This window comes from Cyrtonyx montezumae, unplaced genomic scaffold (genome assembly GCF_038088225.1).
Source record: "Cyrtonyx montezumae isolate F1298 unplaced genomic scaffold, pur_monq_1.0 scaffold_8, whole genome shotgun sequence".
Taxonomy (NCBI): Eukaryota; Metazoa; Chordata; class Aves; order Galliformes; family Odontophoridae; genus Cyrtonyx; species Cyrtonyx montezumae.
The window spans coordinates 27,221,945-27,249,923 of NW_027072089.1; the positions used below are offsets into that span (position 1 = coordinate 27,221,945).

Sequence of the window (27,979 nt, forward strand, 5' to 3'; positions counted from 1 at the left end):
GGGGTAGAGGATATGCAGCAATAAAACATCGTGAAACAGGAAAAATAATGTGAGTTCCATCAAGGAAGGTGAAACTGGCTATCAGCAAAGTATGCAAGGATTTGACCAGGACGTAAGTTTTCTGTTCACAGAGAACGTTTCTACGGAAACTGAAGCCAGCACCTGAACGACCAAAGAATGTACCATCAGACCGGGAGCCACTCATCAAGAGAAGCACTACATCTGTATCGCTGACACTTACTGATGCTTTGTAGGATGCTTGCAAAACTGTGCTTTGTAAAATGCTTGCAAAACTGCCTGCAACGAATGATGGAAAAGACTTTTGACTGACAGATGGAGTATCACAGGTTGTGTGAGAAATTGTAGAAAGGTGCAGGTAGCATTCATGCTGTAATGGGGCAAGGCTTCACCAAGCATGGGGAGGGGGAGATGTAGTAGGAGTTAACGAGGAGTTGGGATGTGATGCAATTGGACCTTCCCTGCTCTGTGAGTGATGTGTGACGCGTGCTTAAGGGGCGTAGACAAAGTGGGATGTGTATATAAAGAACTGTCGTGCCTTAATAAATGCCATGTGCTATATCCTCATATTGGTGTCTGTGTCACAATGACCCTAGTGAGGGGAGATCGCTAGCCCCAGGGCGTCCAGACCTTTCAAATGGGGACAACACAAGACTACACTAGGTGAAAGAATAATCTCTAGAAATAACTTTATACAAAGTGTAAGAATTTCATACCATTGAAGCAATTCTAAAACATCAATAGCTTATGGCCTGGAAGATGACTACATCAAGCCTCATAAATTTCTTATCCTCCAAGAATGGAACCTGATGTCAAGATAACCTCTTCATGTTTACTCACAATTGGCCCCATTGATGGTAATTACAAGTTCTTAAAATGTATCCAATGACTAAGTTACTATAGTACAATACTGCGGTATACTTTACAAAAGCAAAAAAAAAATTACATAAATTGCTTCCAATAACATTTATGAGCTGAAACTAACCATTTCTGTCCAAAAAAAAAAAGCGTACTGTGGTAAAGGCACAGTTAAGTCCTTTCTGACTGTTTTTCCAATAAGATGGTAGTACTTCAAAATAAAACTTTACAAAACAAATCATGACATTCAGACACAAGTGACACAGCTTGGGAATGGTTTTAGTAGATTGTGTTGCTTAAAAAATGAACAAAAACCCAAAACAACCACCAAAAAAGGACCAGGATACAGGTCCTGACACTTCTCACCAATAAACTCACATGAAGACTGTTACAAACAGTACAAAGTTGCTGTTCAGAGCACATGAATACAAAGAACTAGGGAGGGGAGGAAAAAAAAAAAGCAAAACAAGGAAACCCACCACAAAGATGCATGAAGAGCTGTAAATATACAAACTCAGGACCTGCTATTTGCACACTAATCAGAATGAAAAACAGTAATTACTTAATTTCTACTTTTCTAATAGTATACATTTTAATGGACATCTTTTTGTATTGGATATAATAAGAAGGCTGTTTTAAAAGACAAGTTCAAGATTTAGATACAATTGCAAATAGAGCCTCTTTCAGGAGACAAGGGAAGAGAAAAATAGGACCTTTGCAAAACTTTAAGGATGAAAGTAAAGAGCTTTTACATATGCTACCCATGGTGGAGAGCACAGGAAGAAGACAACAAATATTTCTGAATAAAAGTAACTGATTAAAATAAGAGTATCACATTTGTCCTCATAAATACATAAAATATTAACAAGTTCTTATTCAAAAACAGAGTGAGCAGAGCAACAGCCACAACTTTTGATCTTCTTGGATGTGAATGGAATTTTCAGACTTTTTCCTATTTTGAATCGTTTAAAAAAATCGTACAAGTAACTGGAAAATTCAGTTAAGGTATTATAGTAAAGAGATTAAAGGACTCCAGTCTTTTTGCACTTGTAACAAGGAATTTATAGGGAGTTGCTCGTGTTGTTTTCACTTATAACACAGATAGCATCTAGTTATTATCACATATGAAGGAAATGCCTTCACAGAGAAACTCTGGATGCAGAAGTTCTTCATGGCTAGTTCCCTATGGGTGAGTGACTTAAATAACTTCTATAAGATTATACAAGAAAAGTAACACTGAACCACTTCCACTAACTAAGTTACTTAACACATTTTTACCCTAACGTTTCCAACTGAGATTGAAGAGCATTTCCTCGAATGGCACAGTTTTAGGTACCTGTTATTTTTATATACAGTATACATATTTATATATAAATTACTATGTAACCAGCAGATTGCACTCAGAAAATGGTAACGTTTCAAGGTATTTGCAGCATGAAGCCTGACTGGAAGGAGCGTTTCAGCCTTCAGTGCAGCAGCACATAGCGGATGCTTTAATGATCTCCTTTTCTCTCTGCTTCTAAGAATGCATTCACACAACCATTCTTCGAATTCCACACTCACAGCAGAACTTTGCCCATTCCACTGGGTACCTTGTTCCACATTCATGGCAAAACTTGGATAACTGTACAGATGAATTTCCTTCACTGTTTTTTGAACTTCCTCCATTGACTGAGGATAGGCCGTCAGTAGTGTCATTCCCAGTTTTACCATCAGACCTGAAAAAAACAGATATAAAGAACTCAGTTAAGCATAAACTCAATCCAAAATTATTTAAATCCTTTCAGTGAATTATTGCTGTTATCCTGATTTTCATAGTTAATTTGTAACTGCACTGGAATTCCCCTACTTTTCTTCAGATACAAGACAACAAAAAGTACCAAAATTTTTAGAAGCAGGATCAAGTGTTTGAATCATTGTGTCAACCAGACCATTTGGAAACCTACAAACATTAGCTTGTCAAAACGAGAGAGGCAAATAGAAGAGCATTATTTTTTTCCCCTTTAATGGGCAAACAAGTTCTTTATTTACTGTGCGCATAGATTTCATTTAACTTCTGTTGAACCACGACATTCACCTGAACATTCAGCTTTTCCTAAGAGATTTTTGACATTTCTAATGCTGTCTCCTGCATATCTTAGACACCAGATGACAACACTGATATATTAGGGTATGGAAAATATATTCTGAGAATCTAAAATAGGACAAGTAAAACTGGCGATGAGTTATCCATTAACCACAGAGAACAATATTTTCCCCAACTTATTCTGCAACAAATACTCCCTCCTAAATGAGGATTCTATTGCTGACAAAATAACAAAACTAAAAGCTACCTTGAGTAACCGTCTGAATTACTAGTTTTTCTTTTGTTTGATAGAGCACCCGTGCTTATAGTTCTTGCCACACTAGGAGGGGTTGACATCCGTGTTTTTGTTGCACCTCTAAAACAGAAAAAAACTATCAGTTAATTACATACTTACATATTTACACACAATAGATATTTACATGTTATATACAAAAATTAGTTCAAAAATCCAGCCATTGCTTTACAGTATTAATAACAACTTATTTCCTACGAACACCAGATTGAAAATCTTTGCTACCAACTTGCTCGCTTTGGATTGCATATAATTTGAATCTTACACTGTAAGGACGGCACAAGTCCCATCGTGCCCATGTACTTCATTTCATCCATGCCAAAATACACGTAGAATCCATACTAACGATTGCTTAGTATATTCTAAGGTCTTTCCTGACAGACTGCAAGTCACTTTAAAGTACTAGCAGGGATTTCAGAGAAACAGAAAGCAGCACACTGCAGGTCACAACAAATTGGTAAGTCTTACTAGCATCAGAATATAATTTCTAAACTCCAGTGCGCATCCTAAACACACTGAACATCTCTGTGCTTGCTTTGGTGAGTAATAAAAACTTCATAATTCTCTAGAAATCTCTGTGACACAAGGGAAAAGAACAAAGAGTATAACTATTCATCAGAATTTCTTCTTTGGCAAGGCTTCAGTGACTATGATATCTTGCACATGACCAACCAAGTTTTTATGTTCTCATTCTTGAACACTGATGAATAAATGAAACTTACGTTGAGACAGGCTCACAGACATAAGAAACATTAAAAAAAGATCTCATAAGAAATTTAGTCACCAAGAGCCCAGTCAGTACTAAAAACCCCAACAATGATTTTTTCCAGATGATCTTATCAGCTCGTTTCAGAATCACAGACAACACATTATTTATACTTACAAAACAAAACTAAGAAAGAAAAAACTTCAAATGCAGCACTGGCACAACTGAAGATCAGTGTACCAACTCCTAAATTTCAGGCAACTTTTTCTTCCATATCAATAACATAGGCTAAGGAGGGCTTTCCAGTTTCTTCTCTTTAAAACCAGACACTTAAAATACTTCAATGGAAAAATGTTCAAATGATTAAGCATAAAAATTGAATCCATGAACAAAATTTGAGATTGAATCAAGTGAAACTATATTTGGACAGAATATTCAAATTTAACTTGAAAGGCTTCTGCATTTGATAGGCAGAGAATTATCAAAGACTTTGGCTCACTGAGCAGAATAACACCTTTTTCTTCTTTAGTTTTCCTGTCTGCTCTCTTACATAGCAAAGAGATTCTAAAGATGATTTTACAAATAACATAAATATAAATATAAATATAAATATAAATATAAATATAAATATAAATATAAATATAAATATAAATATAAATATAAATATAAATATAAATATAAATATAAATATAAATATAAATATAAATATAAATAGTGGACTAAAAAGCACTACATAATTATATATCATAATTAAAACCTATGTTATATCAGTTTTTCAGAAGATACAGACTTCCAGGATGAAAGTTTTAACCAATTCAGATTATGCTGTTACAAAACTGTACAGGCTATGAATATTAGCACGCGTTATCTTCTCTATCTCACTTTACATTGGAGACAGACCTTTCCCTAAATGTAAATAAAATTCATTAAAGCTCAGTAGTGAAGGAACACATACTGGACTTTTACTTGCTCTGAAAGCTAGAAAAGTATATTAAGAATAATTCAACTGAAGAAACAGAAACTGGATCATGGATCAGTGATGATGAAAGAATGAATAGAATTGTCCCAATTCCTGTTAGATAATGCCAGATAATTTAAACCAATTTTTCCTAATCTATTAATGAGTCGGGTTTTTTTCCCATATTTTCGGTATCTTAAAGCCATCATTTGAATGGTGTCCAGTATGGCACACAGGCTATTGATGAAACCAGGAAATAAAACAGTACTGAAAAATGCAAGAAAATCCTAACATCTATTTTTAGACTGATATATTAGCCTTGCAAATAACTGCATTGGTTTCTACCTTCTTATGACTGTATCAACAGTAGAAGTAGCAGGCTGCCACTGTAACATTACACACTCCAGATCAGGACCCTAAAATTAGCATCAGATTTAAAGTATATATATGATAACCAGTTTTGAAACTGAATCTGCAGTAAGCAATCTGATCCATGGAGACATAAGCCTTCCAGTGTGGCCAGAGATTCTTCATCAGCCCCACTTCTGTCACTACAGCTTGTCCTCTTCCAACCTGCCCAACCTCTGCTATTTCTATCCAACTGTTCAGTATAATTATGGATATGTATCTCCATATATGTAATTACAGATAAGATACACATAATACCTGTATTATAGCTGCATAACATGAAGTACTGATGAAGCCTGATAGCAGATGAGATTGTCAGTGTCATCTTTTATTCTTAAGGCCAGACATACCTTTACAAATGTTTATTATTACATCTCAATTTCAAAAGAATTAGGACCGAAGGTAACCTCCGTTCCTAAGTAGTTTATGTTGTATATCTAATTGAATGACCACTGCCTGCAAAATTAAAAACTAAAACAAAGTAGCATGAGAAGCTTGCCTTTTTCTATTTAGGCATTTGCTATTTACTATACAAGACTGAAATAACCAAGTTTGCTTCCTAAACCAGGTGTATTCAGACTTTCTTGACAGATGTCACCATCACCCACCATAGTTCACACTTCATTGCAAAATCATAAATAATTTTCAGCAGGTACACTGAAGAGTCTTTGCCCTGAACTGTTATCATCCACATCACTATGTAGAATTTAACATTGGCTAATAGTTATTCACACTTCTTCAGTGTCGTATGCATGTAACATATTAAATAACCTCCAAGAGAAGTTTAAGCCACAATTCCAGAAGACATTTGAGTAAGTACAACTCGGAGAGTAAGCTTATTAAGAACACAGTACATGCCTATATTCTTCAAAAAAATAAAATCTCTAAAGAGCTCCCTACTCTACACACAAGGGCTACTGTAAGCATGCTTAGGAACTACTGAGATATTGAATATGTGGCTTAGTGAATGTATTATAAAATTTAAGTTCACCTCATTTTCAAAAGCACACAGGATTCATGGCTCTAACTAGGTGTGCAAAGAAACAAACACACACATAGTCTGTACCTCTCTTAAAGGCTTCCCCTCCCCTTTTCTCCTTTTGCTTCTTAATAGGAACCAAAGTTCAAATATTCTGGCCTTTTCTTAAAAATATTTCATCTTTGGTTACAACACTAAAACAGCACTGAAAGATTTAAACACGTTTCTCTCATTTCATTCCAAATATGGGTTATGTAATTCACTACTAAATACTCCTTTGCAATATACTTTGAGGTATTTATGAAGAAACAGTCCATTGTAATTGGGAAGACATCAAATTCTATTGGTGTTAACTACAATTATATTATTTCCTTTCTAAAGGACAGAACATCCTTTCTTCCAATGCAGCCTTGATTTTAATCTTTCATCATAAAGCTTACCTTATTTACACTCGTGGACAATCACAGCTATCTTAGAGAAGGAGGAAATATTTATTTGCCATAAAGTAACTGCATGTAAGGCAATCATTTATAAAGTTATCAGCTGTTCTACAGGTTTAAATCCTCACTTAAGCATCACATCATATCACCTCAGTTTTGTCTCAGGTTTACAGAGCATATCACTCTGAGTGCAGAAACAGTGACAGAAGAAATCAAACCTGAAGAACATTTTCATCACCTTTCCATTCCTACCACAATGCAGTTTGCCTAATGCAAAAGAAATACTTACACTAATTACATTCCCACAACATATATAGCCAAGACATACTGGGAAGCAGATTATCTATCAAGGCCACGCTTCTAATATTCCAATGCTTTTGAGGAACATTTCTGTATAACTGATAAATCAAGCTCATTTGTGATACTTACTTCTTTATAGGCAACAATTCATTTGGTCTTTTGATGGTAATGTCTGTTTTTGTATCAGTGTCATAAAACCTTTGCACACCTCTTCCAGTTCGCAGTGGTGGGCCTAACTTGTCCATCTTACTACTAAAATATATAAAGGGGTACTCATAAGGAGATTGTCAGATTACTATTTAAGTTATTGCAATAAAAAGTACAATTACATAACTATATTCCCAAAGAATTCCTATTTACCAAAAAGACATTTATCTGACATAAATCCAGCAAACAAGAGGGAAATTCTTACTTTAAAAAGGGAATGATTTTATAATCTCATAGTTGGATTAAATTTCCAATGCATATATTTAAAAAAATAAGATAAAATTATTGCTAGTTATATTCACAGTTTACAATATATACTTATATTTGGGCTTTTTTTTTCTTAATTTATAACGTTAAATTCATCCCATCTAGAAAACAAGGTTCCTATTTACAATTCACGCTAACTGTATTAAGATGCCAGAAAGTAAAAGATGCAAGTACAAGCCTCTTCAACTTTAGAATAAGAAAAATAGTTTTCCCCTCCACCCTGTTTTTTTTCCTCTTAAAGAGCTGAAGGTTGTGTCAGAAGAAATGAGGAGAAAAACACAGAAGAAAGCCTGAAAGAAGATTAAGTTTGTTTTAATCATTAAAACACCCACTCACAACAGACAGCACTGTATGCAGGCAGTACTTTTGTATTACTTCTTTTCCTAACTACTAGGGATAAGAATTCCAAACCAAAGAGATTATTAAATCCACAAAACACTGAGGAATCATAATTTTTATCAGAAAAATTAGGTCTTCCAGTAAAATTCTTTTTTGTCATCCTAAAACAGTAAAACTTGCAAAACTCAATTATATCTCCATTCCCATGTCAGTAATGTAACAAAACGTTTCTTCTTATTGTCAATAAAAATAATACCTCAGCTCTAACTGAAAAATTATGACAACCTCAGAGTATTTTTATTGATCCTTCTGAAATTAAAGAGCTATAAACAAACCAACCAAAACTGATTAAAATGTCTAGGCTGCTGAAGCTAAGCTCTTCTGAAGCCCCCTGCCTCTCTTGGAAATCATAAGGTAAACAAAGGAACGTAAGTAACAATGAAAAAAATACATTCTCAAACTGAGAGAAATAATGCATTAAAATTAAGATAGACTTTTCTGACTCATCATATAACCTTAATGAACTACAGTACTAGAAAAATTACTAAACAGCTGTCAAAGAAGCTGACTATTTTCATGTAGCTTTTAATATCTAAACAAAAAATCCACAACATTAGAAAAAGGGGTTGTGTATTTCTATATCACACAATTCTCATGCTCCTTCTTCATTAGCATATTAGAAGGTACAGAGCCTATACATTTTGCAAGACAATTTAGGTTTTCAGAATCTTCTCTCGAGAACTCTGCAGTCCACATTACATCTGTTAAACATCAAAGGAAATTTCCTCATATGAAGCCAAAAACTGAACAGCACTAAGCGATAGTCATTCGTTATTAAATCAGAAGGGAGCACTGAGATACTAGTCTGACAATTTAGCTCCCAAATAATGCAGGCTATCAGATAAGTTCCTCTTGAGTTCTTCCCACTCCTCCCAACAGATGTTCTAGCTCAAGCTAATTAACTCAGGAAATGTTCAATCAATTTCTGCTTGACCAAAGCTGTATTTCCCAAAAATGAGAAGCAAAGACTGAGATTTTTGGCACAGCATGACACATACTCCAACCTGTTTTGATTTCCTTACGTTAATGTGTTACTGAAAGTTCTAAAGAGAGATGATTGGTGAACTCTGGGCACCTGTAGAGTTCTGTAGAGTATCCTAGCAGCAGTTATGACTGAGAAAATGAAGAACTGCAATACCCCTCCACACTTAACACAAAAAGAAAGTAAACCCACAACATGGAGAGCCCTTTCAAGTACTAGCAAATAGAAGTGCAATCAAAAGAATCTTTGGCCACCAAGATGACTTACTAGACTTGATTTCATTGAACAATGCTGTGTTAGAGTTTCATTTAAGGAAATTAACTGAAGATTGTTATTAAAGGCTATTGGTACTGTACGGCAAACACGTGAGATTTACAATGTACTGACAGGAGTTAGATGAGCAGTACACGTGGCACTTCAGCTGTAAGACAGCAGCACTAGGTGTGTCACTGACAGATGTGACTCCCAGTCGCCATACCCAGCTTAGCATTAAACAGTAACATTTACCTCAAAAATGAAATCAAATGACGGTAATTTCTAAGGGCACACTCACCCTACTGAAAAACAATTTTCCAAGCCACAGTGAAAAGAAATGTTATGTTCACACACGAAATATGCAGAGATAAAAAATTAATCTGTACATGCAAAAGACCTCTGATTGGCCACAAGGAGTTAAGTTCTGCTACGCAAAACTTATTTTGTGTGGGTGGAATCTGGATGATAGCTTAGCAGAAGGATAAGAAGGACCTACCCAATTTTCCCTCCCAAAGTTATTATTTCTGGCAGCTTACATCAGCCCTACTCCACAAGAAATGCAAGGCAAGTGTTAAGCTCTGTGCTCTTACAGAAAATCTATCAAGCTTTGGGTTTTTAACATCATGCATCAAAATCTAAGTTCAACTACAAATTTACATAGAATTAACTTTTCCCAGTTCTTCAATATGGGAAAGATGAAATCCTATATTCACTCAAGTGAACGGAGGTCTTCCAACAGCAGTAGAGTCACACACTACTCTTGCACTTTTGCTTATCTAGGACTCAAAAACATCGTCCTCATGCTGCTTACTCATTTATAAATGGCAATGCTTTTATTCTGTTAACGTAGAAAAAGGAAACTCTCAGTGCCAAGCTCTGCTGACACAGCAAGACCAACACATACAAAGCCAGTCTCACTAAAGCCAAATCTAGTTTATTTTGATGATGATGTAAATGTGGACCTCTACATAGGGAAGGACAGAAATATTTTTCCAAAAATGTTAAAATAACAGAATTCATAAAGTTTGTTTGCATTTCTGTTCTTATAAAATGAAAATATACACTACAATACTGGAGTTGAACTTCATATGCAATTAAGTTACATAATTCTTCCTGTGCAGAACTAAACACCCGAGAGACCCAGTTTGTTCTAGCTTTCACCTTTAGCAGAAGAGCACCGACGGCTTCATATACCTTTCACAATAGCGTCTGACAGCGGTTCAAGAGTGCCACCTAGCGAGCAACAGTGAAACTGCATTCTTGAGCATTTTAATCACATCAGGCTGTTTCATTAGCCAAAGATTCTAGTTTCTTGTCCCTTCGCATATCCATCAGAGTGAACAAGTACCTTGATTCTACAGGAAGAGACAGGGTAGGATTAAAGTGCCCCTTCTCTCATATCCCTCTACTTCATCCCTGACATGGCACATCATAACTGTAATTCTATCTAGCCTTAAAACCTCTGGCAAACCTGGAATTAAGACAATCTAAGCAAAAATGGAAGACCCACTTTATTAATACACAAAAGCATACAAAATTAATTTTTGCTTTAGGGAGTGAATAACACTTCAGGAGGTCTTTTCTTACAGCAAAAGACTGGAATTAAACCAAATTAAAAAAAAAAAATAGCTCCTGAACATCAAATACAAACAAAAATAATACAACCACCAGAGAAGTAACATTCTTAACATTTGAATGATTGCACTCAAAACAATGTATGTGCACATCGTGCTCAGTAATTCACTTCAGTAACAGCTCAGAAGGAAGAGCAACTTTTACAAAATAAAATACTTCAAGCTGCACTTAGCTAAAGCTTGAGTTATCTAACATTTTAATGCCTAACATCTGTCTCAGTACAATGCTATTTTTACTCTGACTTTACTGACTGTTAATGTCTCATTCCCTATGCTGATAGATTTCTGTAGGTATTTCAATAGAACTCTATGGTTCTCATGGTTTTCACATTGTAACTACTCCTGTGTCTCTTTGCTTCAACATAACTCCTGACAAACTCATTCTCAGAGGTAAGTACAACACAGGCAATAGAAAAGGTCTCAATTAGAATGCTTAGAAAAGACACACATTAAGCTGACTTCTATCTGTGATGAGACTGGTTAGTATGGCCACCAATTAAACACAAGGACTGCTTGGCAAAGGCAAGAATGGAACACTGGTGGGTTTTTTTGTTTGTTTTTTTTTTAACAACAGAAGTGGAAAGGACAGAAGGCAGGCAGAAACACTCATACTCTTTAAAAAACAACAACAAAAAAAAGAAAGGTGCAACTGTACAGGCAACTATGTGCCATTATAAGCCAAGCTAGTATTCATTGTCTCTCTGCAGAAAACATTACCTGAGAGCTATGCCAAAAAGAAGTCATCTTTTTGCAGGCAAGAGCATGTGAAAACAGAACATATGCTAACACTTCTCCATACATTAGTATTTGATCTGGTCACATCACAATTCTTCCTCCAAACTTGATAAAAGTAAGTAGTAATTTCAGTGAGCAACTGACTGGTAGCATTCCACAAAACCTCTTTGTTTAGAAGATCAAGACCTGCGCCTACTCAAACTATCAGTAGGAAAGAACTTCACCCAAACAGCTGGAATTTACCACTGGAGTCTGAAACGTGCCTTCAACTTTTCTCAGCTGACTCATTTTGCAGTGCTCTGCAGACCTACTTCAGGTGCTAATTCAACTTCTGCAGCTCAGCCATCTAATCCTCACTGCACATTGTTCTGAATTCTATTATTTCCTTTCCACAGTTTAGCTATACTTCCAATATTTCCACCTATTCTTACTTCCTTATATCACCAGTTCCTGCCATACACACACTGATCATGTCTGCAGTAACATTCACTTCTAATCATGCCCAATTCTATTTCCTTTGCTTCCAATAAAAAAAATAATTGCCCTTTGCTCACATCCAACTTATTTCATTTTCCTGAAATGCACCAGATGAGCTTTTCCTCTACTCTTATACTCTTACTTATTTGCTGTCTCTGAAGTAGTAACAATGCCCAACCAAGAAGTAACTATCTACGACATACATAGCCTGACAATTCTCTGTAGGTGCTTGTCTCTCACAATGATTTGAACCACTTTTATCAAATCTTACTGTTCTGAAGGAAAGACACATGAAAAAGAGAGCAGCAGGAACAGAAAAGCAGAAGTCTACTAGTAACCTACATCTACCATTGCTTGTTTCTGTTGTAGAGCACAGGATTCTACTGCCTTCATACACTGTCTTGTCTATTTTACAAAGAAGAGAGGAGGGAAGGTGTCCATTCTCTTGTGCTAAGAGGAAAGATTTTGTCACAACTACCTTGTGATCCACAACAGAAGTGTCTTTATTTTATTTTCACAAAATTCTAGAAGTTGTGCTTGATATTTTGTCTTTTTAAACCTTTTCACTTTTACAAAGAAAAACAGTACAGTTCCAACTGCTTCTGCATATTCTGTTAACTATGAAAACTTCATGTAATTTTATCACTTCACATCCTTTGCTCTTATTTTAACATTAGAAAATGAACTTCACCTCCTCCAATGCCCCTTAAACATTAACTACCTATATAAATAAAGTGTGAATTCAAAGTACTGCACTTTGAAGCTTTCAGAAAACAGAACAAAAGGAACAAAAAACCAGCCTAAATATTCTTCTAGAACTAGTACTAATAAACATGAAATAAGCCATTAATGACAACATTAAATGGGAACTTACCCTGCTTGTGGGTTCACCATTCCCAATGTATTTTTATGAGCAGGAGATAATGACTGAATTTTGCTAACACTTGATCCAGATGAAGACAATGCTTTACTTGAAGAGGAACCTTACAGTTGGAAGCAAGCAGGGAAATAAGAAAACATAAGATTTTGTTATTTGAAAGACATCCTTCACTAAATATTTTTTGTAAAATTCAAAACAATAGTTTCAGAAGTATGGAGATATCAACAAATATACTTGGGAAAAAAATAATCAGGTGAGCTTCCAGAAGTTTATAGCAAATACTCAATTGAGAAAATTTTGTATTCTGATAAAAATTTAGATCTCAATTTCTTCAGAAATAAAGTCTAAAATATCAAAGTATGTACAATGTCAATCCTATTGGCAACTGAAATTATATTAAGACCTACCTACATAATTAAAACATACATGGCTTGACTGTCTATTTTCACCAATTCATGATCACATTCAGCACAGAATTTAGTTACAGAATTAAGCAACAGAAATAACTGATGTGAAAGAGCAGAATTAGACAAAAATACACAATATTCCAGGAAATGATTTTGCAGGTTCAATTTCCAGAAAATCCCCCAATTTGACCTATTATATAGAACACAAGATTCCTCCATACTTTAGAGCCTTGTTGAATAGGGAACAACCTGTGCCACTTCCAACTTATGCTTTCCTCATCTCCCCAGCATCTCCAAAGAATGGTATAAACTTGAGCAATAAAGTACAAAGCCATCATTTATGTAATCAGAAAAATAAAAAATCAGGGTACTAAAGTTTAAGGAATTTTATCATGAAAGACAGAAACCACCTTATCCACCCTTGTAACACTCATCTCCTATGAAGTTTTTACTCTTTCAGTTTAAATCACTTGGCAATGCTTTAGAAATCCTTCCAGCTATTACACTACTTTTACTATATAGCCTGAAAATAGTATTTAGAAAAGAAATGCAAAATTGCTATAATTCATTTCATACCTACAACTGTTTTGCTAACACCACTTGGCTGTGGTAGACGCGATGATGATGGTGGTGCTGACACTGCAGAAGGCATCTTCTTAATTGCAGCAGGCTTGTACTGTAACAAAATACAGCCTAGAAATTTAAGCAATTAAGTCAAACTATCTATGCAATATGACAGCTAGTTATTTGAGGCACTGTGGGAAAATAAACTACCATTACTAGCAGTCAGCTTGTTGGTACCTGGGTCAGACAAATGGTTCCTAGTAGCCTGCTGCCTTATACGTATTGAGATGCTACCAGTAGAAAACATTGTCCAAGCTAATGGCATTGATTGTTTTGTTTCCCATTTAACCACGTGGTATGTTCTTTCAATTTTTCTATTGCTTTGCTCGTATATTTTTTCCCATAGATGTCTCAAAAGCTTACATTACTACTTCTTTACCTGGTAATTTTAAGAATATTCCAAGGCAACAATTGCCCTTGAAATCCTATTTTAACATATACACTCTCAGTGAGCTCAATACCAATTCAGAATATAGAACAAGAATCAGTAGACTAACTGCTTGTGTCTGTTTACTGCTCACAGCTTCCTAAAAAAGTTTCACCACCAAATGAGGAAACACACTTAAAATTCTTCACTTGTTAATCCCTAAGTTAACAACTGCAGTCCTTGGCCTGATTTGCTTCAGTTCTTTAAGCCTCCACTAGGCAAATATAACAATGCTCTACCTTTATTTGTCTACTTAAGGAATAGTCTTGAAGTGAATTCAGAAGGCACAAAAGAAATTAAACTTTGTTTACAAACACTGCATTCATACTTCCTGCTGTTACCTTTATTGGCCATTTTCACGAGTCTAAATAATATTTGATAACTTCCAGCTTTGCAACTGCTACTATCTGATTTAACAACCTCTGACTGCAACTTTTACGTAGAAAAACCTCTTCCGTGCTTAGTATCTAATTTAATAAAATAATAATGTAGCGTATAAAACAATAGAATTACAGAATAAAACAGTTAATTCAATTTAAGGGCAACAGAAAATATTTAACAAGCATTATTTGACATCCAGAGCAAATTACTATTTAAGAAAAAACTGCAGTTCACCTGTGATCGAGTAGGAACCTTCCCTTTGGTATCAGCTGCCAGTTTCCCTTTATTGGTAATACGTGCTGCTTGCTCCTTACAGAAATTGATGTGTCTGTCAGCTGCATTTTCATTAAATCTCCTCTGGCAATATGGACACTGAATGTAATCTTAAAAACACAAAAAACTATTAATAATGTGTTTTAAACAAGTGTTACAAAAAAAAAGTGTTTTAAAGTCTTTTAAAGACCTGCACAGAGAAAATTAAGCTCTTTTGATTTTGAAAATGAAATACACATTACTTGGGAAAAGATTATTGTCCAATGACATTTCTTGCTTGATAAGAATGAGAAGCTGAAGATCAGAGATAACTCATGTGAAAACAGAAATAATTTGAGAGCTGCAGTTCAGCAGGGAAGGCAGTCAAACACAGACAGATACAGTTTGGAATTCAGATGGCAGAAAATGCAGGTGAGGCTAAACAAAGAATGGCAAACAATTCTGTTTGTTCAAGATATGAAAGTTACAAAAAAAGTCTTTAAGGAACTCAATCATTTTACATACCAGGGTCATATGATGGTGGAGGCGGAGGAGGGAGTTTTCCACCATCTTTAAGATTAAGTCCTTTGGCTGCTCGTATAGTAGCTATGAATTCCTCATGCTTTCGTCTCCAATTGGATGGTTTTTTGGGAGGCTCTGGCTAAGAAGTAAAAAAAATACAACTTTTTACGTTTGAAGCTCTTCATGTTAAATACATTTATAACAAATTTCTTCCAGATCTCAGTTGATCTAATTATCACAAATTTCCAGTAGAAATAAAATGTATTATATACATATTTTGCCTAAAATGTCCATATATGGAGTAAATTATAACATACCCGTGGCTTAAGAGGTTTTACTGTGGGAATGTCAGTTCCTTCTGCTCTCTGTCGGCTAGAATCAAATGTCTTCCTTTTCTTGGCAGAAGTTTTCTGGCAAATGGGTCCATGCTTTTTCTACAAGCAGAAGAAAATAAAGAGAATGCAGAATTTATTTTTGGAAATATGTTATTAATGTTGTTTTCCTCTTTCTAGATATTCCAATGAGCAAATGAGGCCCTCAAGTAAGGTCACACTGCTTTTCAAATTCTTATGCCAGACATTACTTTTTTTAAACAGACAATCAGGAACTTACAAATACATGATCACAAAAACTTGGGATCTGAGCAAGTTAAAAAAAAAAAAGGAGGCATCCATATTTTCTCCTTGCAAATAAAAAAATGATAGGTAGATAGGCAGCATTTGTATTGGGAGGTAAAATGGATCAGAAACTGTCTGAAATTCATATTCACATTTAAGGACAACTCAACCTACATTAAGACTGAAGATAAGGGAATTTTGAAAACAGCTAACAGAACACACCATTTGCTAGGTCAGATGTCATGATGTTAGGCCTTACATTTGCAGAGACAAGGAATGATTCTGTGGCTCCAGAGAAAATGTATTTAGAAACGTGAATTTTCAGAACGTGACAAGATGCCAAAATAAAGTTAATCTTTTAAGGTGCTTCACAACTGAGACAATGGAAATGGTCAATTTGAAGAAAATAAAAACAGAAAAAAAGCAATAATCTAGATCTTCTCTACTTAACTATGCTGATTGCTGCTTAATTTTCATGTCAGCTTACCAGATATAAAAGCCAACAGTGCTCAAAGCACTTACCAGTGCTGCTGGAAAGAAAGTCCTTCCACAAATCCTACATGGCAACAGATCTCCAGTTTGCACTGCAACCTCACCTTAAAAAAAACAGCAACAACAACAAAAAAGAAAAATCAACCACATACATCTATAAGAGAATGTGTTTAAATCTGTACTAAAAAGAATTCTTTCTGGATTGTTAGCCTCATATACTTTGCAATAACAACAGCTGTCACTGTTAAAGTATGCATCCTTTGAACTGTGCAAAGACTGCATCGATCAGAAAGGAAAAGGTGATACACAACTCTTTACGTATGTCTCAAAGCCACCCAGCCCAGTAAAAAGTCAGCATGAGTTCTAATGATGTAGAACATGAGACTTTGCACCTTTGAAGGAATAGCTGCACAACAGCATGCAAAGGACTCATTTACTACAAGTCTCACCAACAGTCCAAACAGACACGCACAGACATGGAGAAACATCAATACTTAGTAGGGATCGTGTCTTTGAAAGAAAACCACCAGTCAGAACAACACATGGAAGTCACATCACATCACTTATTTCTCTCTATCAAGTTAAACTATTACACTCTGAAAGAAAAATTCTTGAAGGTTATTTTTATGAGACATTTTATCTAGGTTATAAGCTGACAGTTGACACAAACATTTCAGATCTCTCTATTCAAGCACTGGCTGATTCATAGAACCAGATTAAAAAAAAACAAAACCTAACAAGTCACATCCAAATTCATTCAAGCCAGTATATTCATATAGTATGTAATATGCAACAGAGTTGTGGCAGAGGTGAAAAGCTACATAAAGTTTACGAATGACAGGTACCTACTAAGCAATATAACACAGCTATAGAAATAAACCACATATACATCAATAAAGAGGGAATAAATTTGGATCAAGCTTAAGATATACTAGTTTCTTCCTCTGTATTCAATCTGACAGTACAGCCCCTTCTGTTTATGCAGTTAAAATAGAAGTTCCTTCAACTGACTTGCCCTTTTAGTAAATCAGTAGCTGAAACCATGAAAGATATGAACATAAAGTTCAAAGTTTTAATTATTTTCTTTCCCAGTTCCTCAGTAGAAAACAATTTTCCAACTAAAGGTACACATGTGTCAATTAGGACTGCAGTACCACTCGTACAGAAAATGGAAAGCTGAACAAAATGTATCAAGGCAAGTAAGTGCACATTCCAGCTGTGGTGATTCCCAGTAAATGCATTTTTCAAGTGTAAAAGTTTTCTTGTTTTTCCTCTATTCTTGCATCTGAATTACATTTGCACGTTAACAATAAGTAACAGGAAGGGTTTTTTTTTTCAAATTATTGTTGACAGTATCTTTCCAATCTCTACTTTAAAAAATCATAGTGGAAATTTTTTCCACAGGTCTGTTTCTTTAAACATTAATCACAAGTAACAATGTGCAAACTGCTCACAGATAGCTCTCACAGCTAGAGCCAGCCCTCATCACTTTTTGCAAGGGCAGGCAAAGTAGCGATGGCTGTAAGCATTCCTCGATTCTCACAATCAAAAATACCAGACATGCACAGACTTTCATTTTTCATCCCTTCACTCTTCTGGATTCTCAGCACTCTTAATAAGGCTTATAGTTATCAGTGCAGTCACTTCTGTTTAAAAAAAAATCAAATTTATTTTGACACATTATTCTAATACAATTCTCAGCTCTTGGAACAAGTGAGAGAAGCATTTCACAGAAATACAAACTGACACCATTTGTGTCTTCAATAAATTAGCTGAAATAAATAACTATTAGGGATCTTGTAATCAGGTGTATAGTTTAATATTAAGGATTCAACTGAGGGAATAACTCTCACATATTCTGCCCTGATAAATGAAGAATAGCTACACGCTCCACCAAATTCTTCTTAGTACTTCACTCAGAAATTTATGTTTATACTTAAATACACCATGAAAAAAAGTAGACTTGACAGATGCTCAACTAATCCAGCAGTATTTACATATGACATATCAACACAACAAATGCTAATTAGCACCCACTGCAGCTACAGTTACTGAGCTCTGTTTCTTTACAGCATTCCTAACTCTCCTTTGCTCCTGGCAGGTACTGAATCACATTAGCTAAGAGCTACTGCTACTGGCAAAACCTCCCCTGTAACACAAGATCACTGATCCAAAACCCACTGCACTCATCTCTTCCCTTCTTATTCATTCCTTTTTATTCTTTTTATTTATTAAGTAAAAATGGAGAACTGAAAAATAAATAAATCTATAACATTTTAACATTTCTTTCTAAGAGCTGGGAGCCTTCCTTTACAGAAAGGTGAACAACATCAACATGGAACTTGCTAATTTTAAAATAAAAGATGATAATACTTATAAAACAGGAAAAAAGTTGGTGGGTTTGTTACCCTAGAGTAGCAATTTGAAGTGTAGCAGCTGATGGCAGTCTTCAGGTATCTCTCAGCCTGATACAGCATTCCTCGGTGCATTTAAGACTTAAAAGCACTAATAAGTAAGAGTAAATCAAAACACAGATGCCCATTTATTAAGAAGCACTAGCTGACAGTTCTTGTACTTCATACTCAGGGTTGTACAAGAACCCAGGACAGCTCTGCAGAGGAACCTCCACAGATGTGCTCTGAAACTCTCTCCTATCATGAGCACTTTCCACTGAAGGCTGTAAAATGCTGTAAGGAAACCATGCCCCACTTCAGACAAGGCTGATGAGAAGCACAGCAATGCTAACAAGACAGCTGACAAGATAAGAAGAGCAGGGGAAAGGAATAGAGCAACACACAGAAAAGTAAAAAGATACAACAATTAAGAAGGTAATAGACTCAAGTTGGTTGTATGGGAAAGAGAGGAAAAATGAAAGGTAACACCTGACTCAAGAAATAGAAGAAAGGATTTACTGGGCACATGAGTAGGAGAGTAGAAGTTGGCTCCAAGATAGCATCAAAGCTCTCTGAAGTCTGGCAACAGTGCAGGAACTGCATTTACTCTGATTACAACCACAGAAGATCCAGTATCCAACAGCTGCACTTCCTTCCAGTTTTTAATATAATTTATCACCAGCAGTTTACATGCCAGTTTTAAACTGGAATGAAGTTAATTAACTTCACCAGTAATAATTATGTCAGTCTGTAAGAAGATATCTAAGAGAGAAGAAAATTATGGTCAAAATTGTCAGGTATATACCAATGGACGAAGCATTTTTCATATGCAGCTTTACACTCAATTCTACTTTGTGCCTGAGATAGGTCTCAAAACCAGAGTTCAACCTACTAAGATGTTGGTTGTCAATAACTGTCATCAGATTGGGAGTTTCATTAACAAAATAGCAACAACCTCATGAGCCAATCTCAGATTCATCACTTGCACTTCTGAACTTTTCCTGTCAGAGCTCTGCCTCCTTAGCCTACAACAATCTTCTGTTCATTTATTTTTCTACCTGCACATGAGTAAGTTATTCCACATATTTCTTTTGGATATGGTCACAGTCTCATTTCTTGTCCTTTTTCTTCTTGAGGCTGAAGTTTTGCTGAGAAGTTTGGGTGGACCTCGAAGTTTGACAGCAGTGCCTCAGATGCAGCACAGGGCTTTCAGTACAATTATGATGTATTTAAATCTTTGAAAACTACATATCCGGGGAACGGCTCCTCCTTTCCCCACAATGTTCAAATACAGCAACTGGTTTAGAATGGAAAGTACAAGCTGTCAGTTCTCAGATTTATCTTCTCCTGTGCAATGGCTGGGCCCATTGAAATGCACAAGTCTGATTTGATGCAAAACATTCGCTCCTACTGTCATGATGAAGAAATAAGCAGTGTAACAGACTATAGAAGTAACTGTGTAAATAGACCGCACACTGAGAAGGAGCAGAAGCCTTTGGTACTGCTGAGCAGTTATTAATTGAAGTTTTGTTACAGTTTTTGCTTGTACTTCCATGTACATCTGCACACACATACCTAAGGTGCAGAATGCTGCAAAGAAACAAGACTACAAAGATCAAAGCAGTACTAAGCAGTACTTAGTCTTAATAACAGTATTTTGTAAGCTATGAGATCTGTTTGATTGCCCTTCTCATCCTTTCATTTATCTGCAGCAATGACAGTACTAAATGCCTTTGGCCAGACAACTGTAATAACAAGAACCACCAAGTCCCACTGCATTCAGACATGCAGAAACACTCTCATATGAATTCCAGCTTTGGGGTCACCTACTTGACAAGTGCTCTACAACTGAAAATTATTTGTGGAAGAGCACTTGCCAAATTCTCCTGGAAAATTGTACGTGCTGTTTTTGGCACAGCTCACATCCCCAGAAGTTAGTTATTTTGTGCTTAATTCCATATGCTTCAGGTACCAAAAGAAATCAGTGCATGTGCTCCCCTCACTGACTGAGGAATTGTATCATCAAGCCACAGCATCACTTTCCAGGGGCTATCAGACTCCAGCATATGTCCACTGAGCAGCGCTGATCTGTTTTTATTTATTTTTTAATCAACACATTAACTAACAACATCCACCATCAAAAAGCTTGTTGACAACCAAGACACCCAAAACAATACAATAGTGAAATATTTCTCTGAACAGCTTAACATACCAATTTTAAAGAACACTGAATATAATAACAAAAAGATGAATGCACATAGAAAAACAGTACACCAATAATGGTAGAAAAACCAGAATGTTAATTCCACAAGTTGTTATTTTGATAAAATTAAGTCTGAAGTAAAAATGAAAAAAATAAAATCAAACATAATTCTGCTTAACGATGGGCAATACTTTCAGTACTTTGCTGAACTGATTGATGATGGGAATGATTTACCCCCCAGGCCAACCCTAAGTAGCCCATGCCACTCACCAGCACACACAAAGAGTCAGAGCAAGCAAGAGGAAATGGCAGTAAGGTCTTGCTTTACTATTCAGCTTTTTGCATAATCCAAATTTTTTGTGCCATCAGGGTATTCACAATAAACCAGTCTACTTCTGATTTTTTTGCATGGTCTAATAGTGATAGGAGAAGGGGAAATGGCTTTAAACTATAAGAGGGGAAATTTAGGGGAGATGCTAGGAAGGCATTTTTTACTCAGAGGGTGGTGAGGCACTGGCACGGGCTGCCCAGAGAAGCTGTAGGTGCCCCAATCCCTGGAGATGTTCAAAACCAGGTTGGATGGGGCCCTGGGCAGCTGGTGGGTGGCAACCCTTCCCACAGCAGGGGAGCGGAGGTCCTTTTTAATCTTTAAGGTCCCTTCCAACCCAAGCCATTCTGTGAGTCTGTCTACTTCTACATATGCCTAGCTTTAGAGAAAAGATTAATTCTTTTCTACTTCTGTAGTGACAACGGAGTCTAATCTTGTGTAAACCTGTCACTTCTGCTTCCTAAAGGTATCAAAAAGCAGCAAAACTTCAACTCCTTCAAGCTGAAAAGCTTCAGAAAGGCTTTCATATTACCTCCTGCATATTCCCCCAACAGCCCTGCAGCCTGACAAAGCAAGTATACTATATTTGTCAAAATTACTGTTATTACATCTAACATGAGTCTGATTATGGTGAGTTCTCTATTACTCCTTGAAAATAACACATTGAGGAGAACCCCTCTGCCTCAGAGTGACAACCTGGAGGAGGATTTTGTGAACAAGTTCTTCTTGTGACTGAGAAATGAATTGCACAGTCTAGAACAGTAACAGAGGCACACACAAAATGCGTATCGTGGTGTTTTCCCGTTTTCTGTAACTCTCTCTACCCTTTCTTCTTCCCTTCCTCATCCGAAGCATAACTTCTAATATGAAAACAAGCTGATGTCACACTAAGTATCGCTAAAAATAACTGTCTTTCCTAGGCATCACTGTGTGGAGAAGAAGGTCCAAGTGATTCTTCCAAGCAGATCCCTAAACAGGCCAATGCTTTCTCTCCTCAAGCCCAGGGCTCTGATTCTCCTTTCTACCCTCTTTTCTCATGACCCTGAATGCGTTTACCTGACAGTTACTACAAGTAAGGCTGCCCTGGCCTTCACCCCTGCAGGCAATGCTTCCTTATTCATAGCTGTGAGGTCCAGCAGACCTCTCCCAGTCCATCTTCACCTGGGTCATCTTCCTCATCAAGTGGCTTGTAGCAGACTTACAACATTTCCCATATTGCTCTGTTTGCTATCTTTGATTTTGATCCTCTTCAATCCCACAGTAATGCTCTGCAGCCCTCCCACACAAAGGCAACCTCTCTGCTTGCCATCTGGCTGGTTCTTCCTGCACAGTCTGTACACATCCACACTGCAGCAGCCACTGATGTGTTCCTGTGGTCCCAGCGACACTGCAGCCCTGAAGCTGCACACAGACCTCCAATTCCTCCTATTTGTTCTGCTCATTGAGTCTGGGTGTGCAGGCACTTTGGAGAGGCACTCACTCGTGATGCCTAACCAAAAAAAAAATCTGTGAGCACTTCTCCTTCAACAGACACACAACCACAGTGAAACCCAAGGCAAGTAAGTAGCACTCTGTGATCAATATGACTTTCAAACACGTTATTTGGTCTTCTGCTAATGAGCTTTAACATCAGCTACTCACCACTAGAAAGCACATGACTTGCAAAATCTATGTATGGTGAAGAATTGTATTTTGGCTCCGTTCAGCTGGAAGCACAGTGCTGACAGTAAGTAGGTAGCCAAGCACAGTCCAGCCTCCTCACACTGACCTTACACTCCGCCAGCCCCCAAGCTCAGCCTCACACACTGCTACTTGAAGGCAGTGGGACTCAACAATCCTGGCTGCAGGCTGTGCGTTTGTCTGTGCATCACATGGCTATAATAAACCAAAGTACTACCAAAATTATACATTAAATGTAAGTGTTAAAATAATATACCGATTACTAATATCAGTAAGGAATTTATTTAAAAAGCAAGCTCTCCCTCAACAACTATTGAACATAGTCCTGGAACTAGATCTCACTGAAATGCAACAACTTTTGAAAATAACCACATGATATGAGTGCAGGTAAAACACATTTGCTTTCCTACTTTAGTCAGCCCATGGGATTCAGTGACTACTACAAACCTGTTTCTGCAATTTGAGTTAAAAATGTGCAAGGATAAGATCTGTTTGTTCTGAGATGCTGAAGAAACAGTGATCTGAAACAACTGAATTCCTGCCTACATGCACTACTTCCTGTATTTAAAGGTGAAATATATTCTGATAACACACCTCCCTCCCCTCTACCACATCAGCTTAAATTTTGTTTTCAGAATTTTTCTTCAAGTACAACATCTCTTCCCAGTTTCTTACCCAAGACATACGCACTAATCAAAAATAAAATTATAATTGTCATGAAAAAAGCTAAACTTGCCCATGGTTAATCACTGTATTAAATGTAAAAACCATACCACTTACCATAGGGGCAAATACATGTAAAACACAGCAGTACAACACATAGTTACTTACTACGCTTTAATAACTACTACAGTCATATTGATATTAGTTTTGGATTTCTGACTTCAGCAGATTCCAGATCACTGATTTATGAATAGTACCATAAAATTAATTTTTCCTTCTCTGAGATAAATTGGATACTTTCAGGAGGAAAAAAAAAAAAAAACAACAAAAACACAACGGCCAGAGCATTACAGAAATGCAGGAGGCCTTAAATGCAGCTTAAGAAAATGGCTGCCAAAGTTAAGGAGGCTGCTGTACACATTCAGAGGCGAGACAAAGACATATACCAAAAAAAAGAGGAAGCTCACATTAATATTTCTGTTTTTAAAATAAAGTAATAACTTCCTATAGCATAACAAAAAAAAAAAAAAGGCAAAGAAGGAGACATTGGCTTACTCACAAATCCTGATAAAGCAAGCACTTGCACTTGCATCCAGCAGTCATCTTACTAATGGCAAACCCCAAAGTATTACGTTTCATCTGTTTGAGGTGGGGTCTCAGACACTGTCAGGGTAAGTGAAAGGTCCAGAGACAAAAGCTCTGTCAGCACAGCCCTCAGCTCCCAGGAGATGTTGTACAGCAAGCCTTACTGCTAACAGTCCTCAGGGGCACACCCAGACTGCTCAAAGCCTGAATGCTTAATGGCAGCAATAGTCCCTGCTTGGCGTGTGCAGGGCAAGCTTCAGGCTGCAGCCACCCATCCCCTTTGAGCCCTTCCCAGCTGCTGCAGCTTGGTGGGCGCTGCCCTCACTCACAGCTGCCTTGTGCCCTTCACCCTCTGAGCAGCAGCCGTCCTGACCTGCTGGGATGGCTGAGAACAAGTGTGGGAATAAGTATTTCTTCAGCTTCAGCAGCCTCACAGAAAAAAAAAAAAAAAAAAAAAAAGAGCCTAGAGTGCAGCTGATCTAATGCTACCACTGGACTGCTCCTGCTTAAATCAGGAATTTGGCACTTGGGCCCCTCCCTCCATCATCTTCAGCAAAGCAGAGGGATAACAGCACCAATGTGACAGCTCTCCCCCTGCCATCCAGCAGTGAGAACCACCAGCACACACCAAACCATGAGAAGCAGCCTTCAGACTTGGCAAGCACTATGCTACCCAGGGCAGGGCTTTTAACTCACCTTAAAGGTCACTGCTTCCTGCAGTCATTGCTCTCAGTATGTTTGCCAGGAAATTAAAGGAATTAAATGAACTGATGAACAGTCAAACTCACACAGGCTACAGAGTAACAGATATCAAGTCAGGAATCTGAGATGCAACTTTCAAAGCATATAACATATTTGTCATTTGAAATGTCTGTACAGATTCCTTTTTACAAAGCTTTGTAGTTCTAAATCTGACTTTCAGCACCAGTCTAGTAATACAACAATACTGCAACAGAAAAAACAAAGCAGACATCAAAAAAAACAGCGCAAGTGAACTCTGAAAGCAACATTTAGGTTTTTCAGAAAGCCATTTTACTGAACATTTAAACTTGCTCATAGTGAGAAAAACACAATCACAACATAAAAAGTACTATTTGGCTTTTTAAATGTCACTAATGCAGCTCAACATGCCAACTAACACACATTCAACACTCCACATAATGGAAAGGATCATTATGAACTGTGTAAAGTTGCTTCTTATTAAAAGCATGCTTGAACTGTCAGAAATAAAACAGATCTCGCCTCTACATTGCTGAGCTTCAGAAAATAAAGCATCAGCTTATGAAGGCAAGAAGCCCTGGCCAGGCAACCTATGCCTGAAGGCACTTCCAGCACCACGGAAACATACCAGGAGAACACAGTCAAAAGCCAAAGTCCTGCCCTGCACCCTCATTACACCCCTCACCTCACAACTCCCCAGACCAGCTGGGCAAATCAGCCCTGGGAACTGGGTTTGCTGAGCCCTAACCCCAGACAAGGAGCAGGCTGAGCCAGATTTCAGGAGCAGCCCTTGCTTCTATGAATGACTGGGCAATTGTGCTCCTCAACACAAATTTAACTGAGTCACCAGTGAAGCAGTAAGTGGAGAAAAGCAGAACACTTAGCAAAATAGTCTATCTTTATTGTTGGTTTTACCTATGTTTTCCTTTCTTGGGTCCATCTTCCTACATGAGCCTCACGAGAGCCAAACCTAACGTGCAAAAGAGACATCTTAAACTGAAAAACTTGTATACAAAAGCCCTGTGTACTTAAGCACAGATGGGTTATGTTTTAATGCAAAAAAAAAAATTAAAAAAAGGAGCATTTTGTGTTTTAGCAACCTTTAAAGAAAGGAAAGTAGTACAAATTAACCCCAAGATTCAGAAAATTGTATTATTTAGTTTCAAAGAAGCTAGACAGCAGTGTAGGATAGGAGTCTTCAGAACAAAGGTCATTTCAAGTTTTAGAAATGCCTCACTACCCGTGCTATGCTCAAATTGATCTTGAGTGTTGTGAAGGCACATTCCACGCCACGGAAAACAAAATAACTCTGATAAGCTCTAGCTTTTGAAAGTGCTGAGAGAAAACATGAGAGTTAGTGCTATAATTTAAAAGCTATTCTTCCTACCACTGCCTATACCTACTGAAACAGTGAAAATGCAAGCCTTCTCCAGAAGGCATGCAAACCAGCAGTCAGAACAGCAAGAAATCCTACCCCAGTGATGACAAACATTTTTAGCCCTCCATAATTTGTAGATGACCATTCTGCCTACTCTCCATTATGAAGGTACTAGAGCTTACACAACACAGCTGGCTTCACTAAATTAGCTCACAGCCAAATCAATTGATAGATGAGCTGCAGATTATATGCAGTCCCAACTGCAGGCGAACACATAGCTGACTTGAAACCAAAGCAAGCTTCTCCCTTCTGGGCAGGCAACATCGGATTGTCATCAGTCAGAGGCCAAAAAATAAATAACCCAGAATATTATTTGATAAACCACTGGACATCACCTTTCAAATCTCACTAAGAGGAAAGGCATAGGAGCAAATGAATAAAAGAGAACCTCTTGGGATTTTAATGCCAAATCACGCTGCCCTGATCTACAGTCTTGCCGAAGTCCCTAGTCGTAGAAGCAGAGTCTGATGACCACAACGTCTACCACAGAAAGGACAGACGTGCACTGAGAATAACGCCTGCTGTCCCACAGTGCTGGGGGGCACAAAGGACAAAGGCTAGCTGGCGCTCACCCCTGTTCCAGCACACCATTACTGCCAGCAAAGCATAGCACGGGTGCATCAAGGACAGTTCTGAGACAGTTACTCAGAACAAGGCTGCACTTTTTCTTGACATGGTCAAAGCAGCTCATCAAACACAGTAACGGCAGAGTTCGAAGGCAAGCTGCAAACTCCTCAAGCTCTAGGCTGGCATCTCACCGCGAGGGATACTTGGAAGGGCGATGGTATCTTCACTGAAGCAGCTGGCACGGGATAAAGTTGCAAACACTCTGTCAGCAAACACACACCTCGTTTTCTCGGCACCGAACGCCGCTCAGGAATTACGAGCGTACTATGACTTCATCCTCCGTGAGCAGAAGAAGCGAAGCGGACATAACCTTCTCGAGCGGGCGGCGGAACCGCCCATCCCGCCTGCCGTGCTGCGGCAGCGAAGCGGATCCGAGGACAAAGCGCGACCCCGCCCGCCAGCACCCCGAGCCCGCCGTGCCCCGCCGCCTCTCCCCTCCGCTCACCGCCCACCCGGCGGCGCTTCCCGGCACTGCGGCGCGGCGATGCCGGGCAGCCCCAGGGGCCCAGAGGGAGGGGAAGGCGACGCCCGGCCCGCAGCTCCCGCCGCACCATAAAGCTGCAGCGCGGCCCATCCCGAGAGGCCCCCGCCGGAGGGCTGGGGCCTTCCTGGCCGCCCCCCGCCGCCGTCCCTCACCTTCCAGCCCCTCCATGGCGCGTCCCGACCGCCAGAGCCCAACCCTGCCCCGTTCCGCCGCCGCTGCCCTGGCAACGCCGCCACCTCCCGGCCCGCTAACATC

General features: G+C 37.9%; 1 protein-coding gene across 5 annotated transcripts; it reads right to left on the reverse strand.

Annotated features, from left to right (window-relative positions):
• Positions 1 to 1,660: 1,660 nt before the first annotated feature.
• On the reverse strand, positions 1,661 to 27,978 carry ZC2HC1A (zinc finger C2HC-type containing 1A). Of its 5 annotated transcripts, none has more exons than XM_065753619.1 (10): positions 27,792 to 27,978; positions 16,634 to 16,707; positions 15,812 to 15,928; positions 15,498 to 15,633; positions 14,955 to 15,103; positions 13,865 to 13,964; positions 12,876 to 12,984; positions 7,175 to 7,297; positions 3,210 to 3,317; positions 1,661 to 2,594 (listed from the first exon to the last, which is right to left on the reverse strand). In XM_065753619.1, exons 1-10 carry the CDS (start codon positions 27,976 to 27,978, stop codon positions 2,408 to 2,410), a joined length of 1,290 nt encoding a protein of 429 aa, XP_065609691.1. In that variant the 3' UTR covers positions 1,661 to 2,407. The 5 variants fall into 5 exon arrangements, with proteins under 5 accessions (XP_065609691.1, XP_065609688.1, XP_065609687.1 ...); XM_065753616.1 differs by having other exon boundaries at positions 27,877 to 27,921; XM_065753615.1 differs by lacking the exon at positions 16,634 to 16,707 and having other exon boundaries at positions 27,877 to 27,978.
• Between the last annotated feature and the right edge of the window lies 1 nt (position 27,979).

What these genes read in the sequence shown, in the direction of transcription:
- ZC2HC1A (XM_065753619.1), bottom strand. Translation starts at nt 27,978, where the DNA reads ATGTTAGCGGGCCGGGAGGTGGCGGCGTTGCCAGGGCAGCGGCGGCGG. An exon ending in TAAAACCTCTTAAGCCACGG is followed by an intron (nt 15,634 to 15,811) that starts GTATGTTATAAT and finishes TTTACTTCTTAG; the next exon opens with CCAGAGCCTCCCAAAAAACC. An exon ending in ATGGTGAACCCACAAGCAGG is followed by an intron (nt 7,298 to 12,875) that starts GTAAGTTCCCAT and finishes TATATATTTTAG; the next exon opens with TAGTAAGATGGACAAGTTAG.